The 13,602-nt window shown below is 43.4% G+C and overlaps 1 protein-coding gene across 1 annotated transcript in view; it reads right to left on the bottom strand.

Annotated features, from left to right (window-relative positions):
* Positions 1 to 13,602, bottom strand: part of THADA (THADA armadillo repeat containing) — a 1,377,633-nt gene that overhangs the window by 1,329,681 nt on the left and 34,350 nt on the right. Inside the window, exon 4 of the mRNA XM_078649688.1 lies at positions 5,161 to 5,255. Within this exon, the coding sequence (XP_078505814.1) occupies positions 5,161 to 5,255 (95 nt within the window). The remainder of the gene's footprint in view (positions 1 to 5,160; positions 5,256 to 13,602) is intronic.

Here is a 13,602-nt window from a genome sequence, read left to right as displayed (position 1 = left end):
GTCAACAGGACATGCTCTAAGTTGGATATTTTCCTTTCTCGGAGGCCACACACAAAGTGTAGCTCGGCCTGTTTTCTTCTACTAAGACCCATAGTATCTGTGTGCCACCCCCAGAGCTAATCATTATCGCATTTGCTGTTTAATGTTTACATCAGCCTTTTGATCTTAGCTCTGACTTGTCGTGGTTGTAGATTCTACAACTGCACTGGTGACTCTCAGCTCATCTTCAGGCGTGAGAGTAGTGCCCAATTCCTGCAATAATGTCAACCTACCCTGAAGTTCATTTGAACCTGGATGGGCACTAACTCCCTCAAGCTAAACGTTGATAGGACTGAGCGTGTTATTCTCAATTACAAGACCGGTATCTGAGCCAACACATATTGGTCCTCTGAACTTCCAGTTCCAGCAGCATCTACCAAGAGACTGGATATTGTGGTAGAAAATCAACTGTTCATGAACCACCAGATGAAGGCGGTCGTGGCAAAGTGCTTTGGCCTGTTGAAATCCATTAGAAGGGCTGCTCCTTTTCTGTCATCTGGGGCTTTGAAAGTGCCTATTGCAGCAGTAATTGTGTCCTGTTTGGACTATGCAAACTACCTGTATTCTTGTCTACCAGCATCTTCTTTACACAGATTTCAAATCATTCAAAATACAAGAGCAAGCAACATCTGTAAAATGCATAAACATGCACATATCTCTCCTGCCTAAATGAAGCTTCACTGGCTCCACGTTAAACAGAGAGCTCTTTTTAAAACGGCTTGTTATATTTACAAATGCATTCTTGACAAGGCTCCAGCCTTTGTAGCAAGCAGAATTAAGAGGCATGTTCCTCCTTGACCTCTATGATCCTCTCTTGCCAACAAGTTGAGGATCCTTCGGTTCAAGCACAAGAAAGCAGGGGGAAGGATCTTCTCTGTTCTGGTCCCCTTCTTATGGAACCCTCTTCCTTCCTCGATAAGGTTGGATTCTAACTCACTAAAATTTGGGAAGTTTTTGAAGGCTTGACTATTTAAGAAAGCTTTTGATTTTTTAGGGCTGGACCACAGGGGGTTACAAGATGGCGGGGGATCTGTATATGAACGGTATTTTCATTGATCTGGTGGAGATGGGAACCCACTATGGGGTTGACAACTGACAGTTTCTGCAATATGCAAGAATTTCACGCACTGTGTATGGGATATGACCCACCTTTCCGGAGGGGCCACAGAAATCTCATTTACTCGAGGCGATTCTAAACCCAGGCTCCTATAAAGGCATCAACTCCAGACTGAATGTAGCACTGAAGGCCGATAGGACGGTAGTAGACATGAGACAAGAAGCGTGGGACAGGGAGGTGGCTACCCTACAGACAGATGGTGAATGGTGCGGGAGGTGGCAAGAAATGTCCGCTTTAAGTTAGTGCATTTTTATTTTCTTTATCAAGCCTACTTAACCCAGCCCGACTCCATAGAACATATTCCACGAGATCACTAGGTTCTATTAGGTGCGGGAAAACGCCTGGAGACTTCTGCCACGTGGCTTGGAGTTGTGCACAGCTTAGGCTGTACTGGGGAGAGGTACGTAATGAAATGTGTAGAGTGACTAGGGTAGCTGTGGAGACCTCAATCCGTCATTGACTATTGGGTTTGCTACAACCCCCTCCCCAGAAGGGTAGAAAAATGTGTTATTAGTTTGCCCAGCTTGGCCTACTATTAGCACACCGCCCCAGAACAATACAATGGGCTGGCCCCATACCCCGACGCTCCTCAAGTGGAAAGCAGACCTGAGGGAGTGGGCGGCAGCCAAGGAAGGTAGACTTAGGAAGGTAAGTACAGATGAACATGCAGAGAGAGACACTGAGATGTGGTCGAGTATGCTGGATGTACTTGGAGGCAATGATGGGCAACAAGATAAGGGGAAGGTGAGGGATGGGAGCAGTAAGGAAGGTGACACGGATGAGACTAGTGAGAGTGAGCGCGAGGTTGCATCGGTCTCACGCACCTTGCCCGACAGGACACAGGGATAGGGTCGGGTTCAAGTTGTTGGTGACCCCCTTGCTTAATCGCAGCAATGGACTTGGATAGGGAGGGTGCCCCTCTGTTATGCACACGCACTACTCTACATAATACGATGTATGAGTGAGGGGGAAGCTTTTTGTCTCACCTCTCATCTCTGGCATCGGAGGTACACTTTGCTCCCCCCCTCCCGCCTGACTGGGCGGAACCCACCTCTGGATGATATTGTATTTGTCAATATGTGAAAATGCTGCTCGGTTGTATTTTGTATTCTTTATAAATTACAAAAAAAAGAGAGAAAGCTTTTGATTAGCCTAAACCCTCTTTCTTTTCCCTCCTGATTGTCACAGCGCCAAGAACACCCTTGGGTGTTTGTGCAATCCATACATTTTCCTAACAGAACAGTTAATACTGAGGATAAACTGGATGTGGGAGAGAACCCAGTATTTATTATTAGGAGCCTAAATAAGCTAGAGGTAACCCTTTGAAGGCCTTCTTCTGTGAAGGTGCCACTCAAACACTTATAATAAGAGGCAGCCTCCTTTCTTTTTTTGATTTCAGGTAATTTCAGAGTTAACACAATACGATGAATATCAGAAGAAAAGACCAACACTCGAGTAACACACTCTCTGCTCAAATGAGAACTAGGACTAGCCATTGTTTGTGCTGTTGGGAGTATCTGGACGATAAAGGCTGTTAACAGAAATCTGCAACTAAGTATCCGAGGTGCAAAAGTGGGTCCTGGAAAATAAAGCCAAGCCTCTTCTCTGAGGAGAGCAGGATCGCCATTTCATGGATACCCTTCTATCAAGAGGGAATAAATATGGGTACATCTACAGTGTTGTATGAGACAGAGTGAAAGCTAGGAAAGAGCTGCATGGCAAAAGGTGATGTATTCTTGTTGATGGCTGAAAGAGGTATCCACAACTGTTCACGAAGATCCACGCTGAATGCATGTGAAGCAGTTTTATTATGTTAATATATAAACTGGATATAAAACATCCCAATAATGAGAAGGCATCAGTATTGTGGTGGGACCCTATTATTATTATTATTATTATTATTATTATTACATTTATAAAGCGCCTGACTCACCCCAGAAGGAGTATCTCCGCGCTAAGGACATCACAGAATGCACGTTGGGGAGAAAGGATTTAAAAAAACTGAGCTTTAAGTTTTTTTCTAAATGCTAAATAGTTTTCTTCCTGTCGTAAATCTGTGGGTAATTGATTCTACAGCTTGGGAGCCAAATAAGAGAAAGATTTGCCTCCGAGTCTAGTCTGCTTAATGCGAGGGATAGTAAGCAGGCATTCAGATCCGAGTGGACGCAAGTGGGTATATTTGACTAACTTTTCTGATAAGTATGTGGGGCCCATGCCATTAAGGCCTTTAAACACCAAACAACACACTTTAAAGTGAATCCTCTTGCGAATGGGCAGCCAGTGTAGGTTCCGCAATAGAGGGAGAGAGGGGGTGCGATAAGGAGCATTGGTTACCAGGCGTGCCGCAGTGTTCTGCACCACCTGTAAACTTTGGAGATCTGACTCCTTGGCTGATATCAACAAGGCGTTACTATAATCCAAGCGACTGAGAATCAGAGCATGGATTAGTGTCTTGCGAGTGTTCATGGGAAGAAAATTGAATATTTTCCGAAGAAGGCCGGGCGCATAAAAGCATGATTTTTTAACTGTAGCGATGTGGCCTTCTAAGTTAAGGTCTCTGTTAACCAGCACCCCAAGGTTTTTGACCACGATTTTGGGGGTGGGGGCATCACCCAATTCTGCAGGCCACCATCCGGGAGACCATCTTGATATGGCATCTTTAAATAACAGAATCTCAGTTTTCGCGGTGTTTAACTGCAAAAAGTTGCTCTTCATCCAGGCAGTTATTATGTTCATGCCCTCGGAGAATATTTTCTGAACGTCAAGCGTGTATTTATTATAGGTGAAGATCAACTGTGTATCATCTGCATAGGAAATTGGGAAAAACACAATTTTCCTAAGCAGCGCAGCCAGTGGGGCAACATACACATTAAACAGAGACGGACTGAGACATGAACCTTCTGGCACTCCTTTTGTGACATGGCTGATCTTGGATTGGAAAGGGCCCAGATTTACAATTTGGGTCCTATCAGTTAAGAAATCCTTTATCCAGTTTAAGGCAGAATTCTTAATCCCTGATAGGCGAAGCCTGTCAACTAGGATCTGGTGTGATATGGTATCGAACGCAGCGGACAGGTCAAGCAGCACCAAGATTACTGCCTGACCTGCGTCCACCAGTATTCTTATATCATCGGTTACCTTCACCAGAGCCAGCTCAATACGATAATTTGGCCGAAAGCCTGATTGGGAATCATCCAAAAATTTGGCAGATTCCTAGGAGGCCGACAGATGGGTGTTAACGTGTCTCTCCAGTAATTTGCTATAAAGAGGTAGCAGAGATATGGGGCGGAAATTGGTGATGATATCGGATGCTACTGTGGTGTTTTTGCGAATTGGCATAATTTGGGCTACTTTCCAGGCATTAGGGAGTTTCCCTTCCTCGAGTGATTGGTTTAGGACAGAGCAGAGAGGTGCCGCTAATACTTCTGCTAACATTTTGGCAGACTTTGCAGGGATTAAGTCGGTTGGAGAGCCCGACCTAACTGATCTTAATAATAGTGCGGTATCTTGGACTGTCAGCCGTGGAAATTCTCTAAAAACACCTGGTCCTACTGGCACAGATGGTAGGTTGATGTCAACAACATCCTTTTCAGTATCTGAGGAGGTTATTTTACTATAGATGTCTTCTATTTTTTTAACGAAATAATCGGAGATTTTGTCGCAAAGCAGTTGGGTGGGTTTTTCCTCCGTGTCAAGACTTTTAGGATTTACAAAGGAATTTAAAATCTGGAAAAGCGTTTTAGGCAAATTGTCTGACTGTTCTAGCTGCCTTATGATTTGATGTTTGCGCGCTAATTTTATGTTTTTGTGATAGGTGAGCAGTGCTGTTTTATAGCGCTCTTTACATGACGTGTCTTTAGTACGCCTCCAATTACGCTCCAGTTTCTTACACTTGCTCTTCTCTTAATTCCATTGTATACCATACATTCTGTATGCGGTTAGTCATTGGATTTGACACTTTCTCTGGAGAAAGACAAGACTTTTTTAATTAATGAGTAACTTACCAGTTTGATACAGTGAATTTGCTCAACCCCATCAGTCAGCTCCAAACTTCGCAGCAACAAAGATGCCAGATTTTTCCCTTCTGCATCTGCAAACACTACGGAATTTTGAACCAAAAGGACAGGTTTAAATAATCATCAAAAAATAACCCTCATAAAGCAATGCAAGCGACTCGAGCACACACCAAAATGTGGACCTTCCTTTCCATTTCATTACTAATTTATGAGGTTTGTAATATGTTACAATAGGTAGACATGCAGCAGTGGGCTAGAAGGGACGGGGGTCCAAAGATGAGAATAACTTACAAATATTAACTAATAATGAGGGTATTATTGCTACTTTGATGATTTTCAAGCCACCATTTTCTGGACGTTTTCTTCTACAGCCGAATAGAGCATCTCTCTCTGTTGGAACAGATGTCTGCAGCAATTGCTTTCTTACATACCTCCAGTGATCACCTGAAAACCTGAATTAGTGGTCTATTTAATCACATGTCCATCCAATTTGTGATGTATGGGGATGACCACCCGCTAAATTAAGTCCTACATTATTGAACATTAGAGCAACATCAAACCAGGAATGTTTAGTACCAAATCTATTTAATCTACTATAAAGACATGAGGCATATTTAGGATGATTTATAATGGACAGTCATCCAAAAAATTGCCCACAGAGAGAACCACACCGTGTATATATATGCGTATAATGCTGGGTGTTTAGACTAGGCACATATATAAAAGGAGTCAATTACATTATGAGATGGGGTCAAGTTTATTCACTTCCCTATTTAACACCAGTACCTGGGAATCTTTATTATTGCACGGAGCGAGGGTTGGTTTTTCATCCAATCAATATTCGGTACCATGACATCAACCATGATGAGTTACAATGTGTTCTTTCTCAGATGATTATGTTCGCTAGGCTTCTATTAATATTTTATTACTTATTTTCTAATCAGAGTGCTCCGGTGACCAATAGTACCTTCACTTGCTCATGAGATCCTTTATCATTTTTGTGATAAGATCAATCTAAATATCCATGTACATTTTTTCACTTATCTAATAAGGTGTATCTGTTACGAGATATTACCATTTTTAATTAGAAAATAATTGTCACATAACAGGCTTTACCATGCACCAATGACTGGGCATTTCAAACCATCCACCAGTCCAATATGGCTGACAATTTTCCTGTATGTAAACACACTATATTCATACTTTACTTCAGCATGCTTACCTTTTTCACTCTTCCAGTAAGGTGTATCTCCGATGAGATACTACTCTTTCCACACAATTAAGAACAAGCTGCCACAACAATCTCTTAGAACCATTGACGAAAAAGTTACAGTACAGCAAAACTGCAGAACGGATGGAGCACCAGGACCCAATGGGCTACCGGCAGCCCTATTCAAGGCATCGCCCGGGCATGGGCAAAAAAAGAAAACTCGCTTTACTGCGCAGTCCACCTTCAACAGGCAGTACCTAACTCATGGACAGGATCAATAATTCAACCAATCTTTAAATGGGGTAACAGAAGTGATCCAGCAAATTAACGATTATTCGCGCTATTGGACACTGGAGCCAAGTACTGTGCAAGTCTAATACTACAAGATCTACAGCCAAGGGTAAACATGTGCAGGCCGGCAACCCTGAAAACATGCGCCTAAATATTCAAGTAAAGTTCATAGAAATATTTGAAGCTAGAATAAAGCTTAATGGGAGGGCAGACCTTACGGGGTAAAGGCCCATGGTGGGACATTGGCTACCACATGATTCACTGTCACTTTAGTGTCTTTTATATGTGCACTTTAGAAAAGAGTGGTGTGCTAATAAGACATGGTGGGACTCTGGATATCATATGATGCGCTGTCACTTTAGTAACTTTTGTATACACACTTTTGGCATTCTGCATAGGAAGCCACAGCGGGGACCGGATGTTTTGCTGATTCTTCATGGGTTTATATTTGGTTTTGTAAGGTGTATTTTATGGTCATTCTGTAATTTTAGAGAACCGAACTGAAGTTAGTTTGTGGGCTACTTTTATTGTCCACCTCTTTATTGCACAAAAGTGTAATGGTTTTAACTAACTATGGACTTTAAAAATAAAATTTGAATTTTGACTGTTTTTTTTTACTCATCCTTTGGTTCAACATGGCTGGGCCTTTCCCCGCAAAAAGTACACTAGATGCATACTGTTGACTTTGGCATGTGTTGACCTCTTACAAGTCAGCAAAAAAAGGCATGTTGAGGTATCCAAGCTGTGTGGACGTGTCGCAGATGGTATTCAACCACCTAAACCCAATACACTCAGTGGTACAATACCATTCGACAGGCAGGTTTCTGCTACTGCTAGGGCCACGAGTAACGGGGTAAGTGAACCCATGGCTGGTTTACCTCCTCTCCATGATTGAATCAAGCATACTTTTCTTCCTTTATGTCCTCGCCAGAGGTACCCGTTTGATACTGATTACAGCCAGGTGGCCTATAATTAGCTACCACTGTTGAGCTTATGATTTCCAATAGAAAGGAATATCTGCGAATTTGTCTATCACCTAGTGGTTGATGAGTGTGGTTAGGGTGGAGGGTGTGGGTTTGCTTTTGTTGAAGTGATCATATGTGCACTGGCACACGTATGACACATATGAAAGTATATTGGGTGCAGTAAGGTGATCAGTGAAGAGAAACGTTGATGGTTTTCTTTTTCTCTCTCTTTAGGTCAAATTACCAGTGATTGCACCACATCAGGAAAGCCACTTCTATCTCCTCCCCATCCATCCTAAACTGTCATACTTATAATTTAAAGTGACAGTAGATTTCGAGATAGGCAGCAAGAGTGGCGTTAAGTCCTGACAAATGCCCTGGACCAGTCCAACTCACACACACGTAGGGCAGAAACATGTTGACACGTAACTAAGGATCTGTAATGAACAGATTCCCAAAAGCATTGATTTTATTGACACTATAAGGAGGCACCAATAAATAATACAATGCAACCATCCCTTATTCAATTTTAACTCTTAAGTCTCATTTACCTTACTTTTAATAAGGGTTACTCTATAATACTCTTAAAGATTTCAGAGGAGAGCTCAGTGAGTAGACCTTTCAGGGTTTTTGGTGCGAAGGGACCAGATGATAAACATTCCACTTCGGTGGGTGGGGGCCCGCACCTTTTTAGAAAAACTCCAAGGCAATCTTTCATCTGTTAAGCACCCTCAAAAGGATGTTTCGGGTTGCTCAAATTTGATGGAGAATCAGGTACCCTGTAGTGTAGTTCCTATATTCCCAATAGGCTCTGCGCATTGGAATAATATATCCTATAGAATTGAAGTAGGACTGAGGTCGACTAGGTCTCTTTCGAATACATTAGACTTAATTGTGAGTGCCAGCTAGCTCAGAGGTCACTAGAAACTCTCGAATAAACAAGAAGGGATTAGTTTCTGACAACCGCATAAACAGGCCACCTTTGTTTCCCAAGAATAAAACGTATCTTCAGAGTCGTGGAAACAATAGACAGATATTTTACTCAGTCAATCGTGCATGCTTTGTTTCACCAGAGATGCAGAGAAATAGAGAGACGGGCGTTTTCAATAAAAGTATTTATTGAACAGTCGTCTTTCTCATGCAGAGGAAATTAACTGCTACAATCGTAATACAGGCTGCAAAGTATAATACGTACAGCGAGAAGAGTATTACAAAATAATACTGTAAAAGCATGGTATGGTTTCTAAGCCATAAAATGCATACATAAATAACAATGACTAAAAGTACTTAACTGGTGCTTCTAAAATACGCCTACCCCAATGTACCTAACCTAAGTCTAGTACGAGGGAAGAAGTAAGTGTGGTGTAGCATAGGTTTAATATTTTTTGCCAAGAATCTATCCAAGATTTCTCTTAGGGTCTAATCAGCTCCATACCTTAGTTTAGAATGAAGGAGGTCTAGTATCTCTTTTCTCGGACTCGATTTCCCAACACCCCGCAAGGGGAGCTTGGAAACACTGGAGCTGGATTTCTTGGCAAGAGAAAAGACAGCTTCTCTCAGTGCGTCAGCTGGAGGGTCGGCTTCCTTCGGCACTTGCTGTAGCGAGCTGCGTTGGGCAAGTAGATAGTCGAACTGCTCCAAACCACTGTGTGTTTGCTAGGGCAAGTGTGGGCATATTTATACCTTGAAGGTGCCGAGATTGACGTAAATTTGGACATAATAATGTCAGCAAAGAACCCCAAGGGAATGGCAGTTCTTTGAAAACTCCATGAGTTCTTGGACAAATCAATATTCAGGCAAGGGGATGTCCCTGACTGCTCTAAGCCGATTTTCCAAGAAATCGTTGTGGCTTTTTGGAACTAGTGGAAGTATCCATACCTGTATTTGGACTGCATGGGCTATGTCTAAATGTGGTTATGATTTCTATGCCTATATAAGGGCAAGGTGACTTGTACCAATATAAGGGCATGAATCGGGAAAATTACACTAGGGTCCTAAAACGCTATACAACAACCCATTTAGTTTCTTGCTCCGTTTTATGCAATCCCCATTTACAACCTGAACAGTCATTTAGCAGGTAGTCTTGTATCCAAAGCATTACCCTAGTCAAAAAAGGGATTATACTTTGACGCAGCTGATAGTGCCTTGTGCTGGTGGGACAGTAGTAGGATCTAGCTTAATACTTTAACACCTTCTGTGCTCATGACAGAATGGGTCCATCATGACCACACTAGAAAAAAATCTGTCTTCCGTAAAAAGCAGAGGAATTTTCCAACCTCCTTAGGCATGGTTTTGGTTTTCCTTGCAATGACGATCACATACATGGCGTGCTGTTGTCATTACAACAAAATCTAAACTGAAACTAAGTTTCAGTGTCCCAGTTTTGGTGCTCGTTGGGCTATCTCAGACTCCTGAGAACCGAAACACATGGGAGAGGTATCGTTGGAAAGGGGAGAATCTCCCCTTCCCAATGGTACCACTCTCTACTGAATCTCTGCTTGGAGATCGCAGGGATATAACCACTAACCACCAGGGATGGGGGAGCGTCCCCTTTGGCAAGGGCCTTCACTCCCCACCATTTAATTTTGCCCGAAACAGTCTTTCTGCCCCTCAGACGGGGGCAGTAGACCAAAATCTGGCCCAAAATGTGGCTTCCCTTACTAAGCTTAGGGGTGGGGGCATCCCAGAATGGGAATGTCAATGCCCCCACCCCCTAAAAAAATGCTACAGTCTTCCTGACCACCCCAGAGGCAGATGGGACGATAGCCCCCTATCAGCCCCTCTGGGGGGAGGCAGAAAGCCTACTAGGCACCAGGGATTTTTTTCAAAGTTCGGGTGGGGCTGCCCAGAATAGGCATGCCAATGCCCCCACCCCCAAAATAAAAGTGCCATAGTCTTTCTACCCCGTACAGGAGGCTGATGGGGGCAGAAGGACTACTAGACACCAGGGATTGTTTTTTTTTTTATACGTAGGGATTGGGGCTGCCCAGAATGGGCAGGCAAAAAGCCCATTAGGCACCAGGGATACATTATTTCAAAATGTAGGGGTGGGGGCTGCCCAGAATGGGTATGCCAATGCTCCATCCCCCTCAAAAATGCCACAGTCTTTCTGCCGCCCCCAAACCCCCGCCACCCCCCTTGGAGGAAGATGGCAGATGGGGGCAGTAGCCCTGTGGGGGAGGGAGGGGTGGGGATCAGAGAGCCCACTAGGCTCCAGCGATTATGGTGGCTTTTTTTTGTCAAACTTGTTCTTATAACCTTTTCAAGTCAGTTATCATAGAACATGGTAATACCTTCAATTGTTCTACTCATATACCACTGTTAGCAATCTTTTTCATTGTACAGTGTTTTCAGTTGGTCCGAGTCTGATCTGGTAGTCCCTTGAATAAACATTACATTTCAAAATCCTTGCCTTTAAACAAAACCCTCCCGTCCTCCCCTTACCCTCCCCTTCCCATAAACAGTCCCCATGGGCGATCAGAGTAGCACAGCTTCCACTGGTGAGTGGAAGACAGAGCAATGCGAGAAAGCAAAACTTGTAACTAAATTAATAAAAGGGGTACAAGAAAGAAAAAGAAAAAGGACCGATTAGCCTAGGCCAACTGGGATCCTGGGTGACGTGTCAGAGTGTTAAAAACATCAGGGCAAGCTCAGGCATGGGCAAAGGCCCTGCTTAAAATTGGAACAGGTGCAATGCTCTGACCCTCATCGGAAAGCTAGTCAACGAAAGGCCGCTAGATAGGTAGTTGACCACAGGGCCCCAGGAGTATTAAAAATTTTTGAACTATAGATAACGCTCATACGCTCCATGGTGAGTGCTTACCACATATGTGCCTCCCATTGTATCATGGCTGAAGCTTCTGTCTTCCTTCAGGCAGCGGCTTATGCTGTGTTGACCACCCTCAAACAAAGCTACATTATGGCCTGGTCTACTGTCATTTGGTATTTCAGTCCCGGGTCTCGAAGACCCAGCAGCGCAAAGTCGGGCGAGTCTGGAATTGGGTACCCTAGGATCTCATTGATTTGGGCTAGACCAGACCAGAAGGGACTAATTGTCGGGCAGTCCCTGCATATGTGACGAAAGTCGCCCAAGAGGCCGGATCCTCTCCAACATAGGTCGGTTGCGGCAGGGAATAATCTTTTAATTTTAGTAGGATAAAGATACTAATCGCAGAATATCTTGTAGTGAGCCTCACGTTGGGTAAAGGAGTGGTTATGATGTTTTATGTCCCTCCATAGTGCTTTCCATTGTGTGTCTGTGATATCATGGGGTCACTGTTCCATAGGTGTGGGTGCTAGAGAGTCACTCTTACACCAGTAAGAGAAGAGAGAAACGAGTGAAAGCAGAAAGAGGATAAGTCTAGGATCCACTTAGTAGGGGGGAGAACCACTGCCAACCCTTGACGATATGGGAATACCGGCAACACAGCCCATGGAGTAATTCTCCATGTGACTCTTGGTGAGCATTGGTGGACTTTGTCCACGAAGCTTGTGTGTTTAACATTAATAAACTCTAATTAACTGATTTTCACACAGTGGTGCCACCAGAGCGTGTACGTTACGGCCCAGACAGGTTGGGATAGGATGTGTGTGTACGCGCCATGGTCTCGTTACCACACTGCCGTGCACCACACCACACCACCCACTCTGGAGAGCAGCTACTCTGTTACACTCTGACCTTGGGGAACCGTTCCGTGTCTAAATGCATTACCATGGGTACTTCAAATACGGCACGATCCGGGTGGTGGGGGCACTCCAGAAAGCCTATGAGTTAGTCCACTTCTTGGCGCAACATGCGGGTTGCTCAGTAGGCAAGCTTGGACTGCCCTCTCCCCCGGAGACCCATCCTTTGCTGAAGCCAGTTTCATTGGCATGTTTCTCACCACAAGCAGAACTTTTTTGTCGCTTGCTATACAGACATATGTCATATATCTATTACTAATGAGCGATGTGTGTCCCTTTATGTTCCTCCATTTCTTCTCCTTTTCTAGGTCGCTTCTAGGAGCCAATCAACGAGTGAGTTGTTTTAAAGATTTATGGTGCCTTTGCTCCCGTTGGTGAAGTACACAGTCATGCCTCGTTGCAAAACACAAGCCTAGAAGGGAATAGGTGAGTAATCGGATTCAATGTTTTAACTTTGCCTCTTTATTTGGCCTCTTCCAAAACTGTTTTCATTTCTTTATTAGCTCTTTTAAGAACTTGTGCGGTACTTTGAGATATACAGTGGCATCTCCATGAAACCCTCTTCTTTTACCTAAGGTTACACCTAAATATATTATAGTTTGGCCAAAATGTTTGTCTTGTATTACAACATTTTTATAGCTCCTTGCTTCACCAAATTCAACTGCATGCAACGCTCTATAGGTTGCTTGGTTGGAAGTGGCTAAACTTTTGAAACTTTGATAAATGCATGTTCTTTTCTATTTCATAGCCAGGCATTGTAACGTTTTAAATAATGCTATCTAATGCAATTCAAACATTAAATACAGAAAATAACATTGAAACAATTTAACGTGAATAGGTAATTCCTTAATTCAAGTGTTTTTATTGGAATTCGTATTTGGTGATGACTAATTTTCCCTGCTCGGCTTCAGATCGGTAAACATTGCATTATTTGAAGCTAGCATTCAGTAGCCTAGCAAGTGTATTGTGCGTCCAAGTGCTAGCCAGGAAAAAGGATGTTGAATGAGCAATAAAATGTAGGAACTGTTTGCGTTCATTAGGACCCTCAAAGCCCCTGTGACACTGCACCTGCTTCACACTTGATAGCTATACCTTCTCCTAGCAAGACCACTGAAGCTTGAACCAAGTTTAGTAAAATATCTATTTGATTGCACTACACTGTGTGGCTCTTTTTACCACCCGAAACAGAACTCTGCAGGGTTGGATGTCAGGACTCCAAGGCCACCCACGGTTCCTTGCACTGATGATGCCTTACCCCAATAGCTAAGCAATGAATTATAT

This window comes from Lissotriton helveticus, chromosome 6 (genome assembly GCF_964261635.1).
Source record: "Lissotriton helveticus chromosome 6, aLisHel1.1, whole genome shotgun sequence".
Taxonomy (NCBI): domain Eukaryota; kingdom Metazoa; phylum Chordata; class Amphibia; order Caudata; family Salamandridae; genus Lissotriton; species Lissotriton helveticus.
This window is presented reverse-complemented; position numbering and strand designations above follow the sequence as displayed.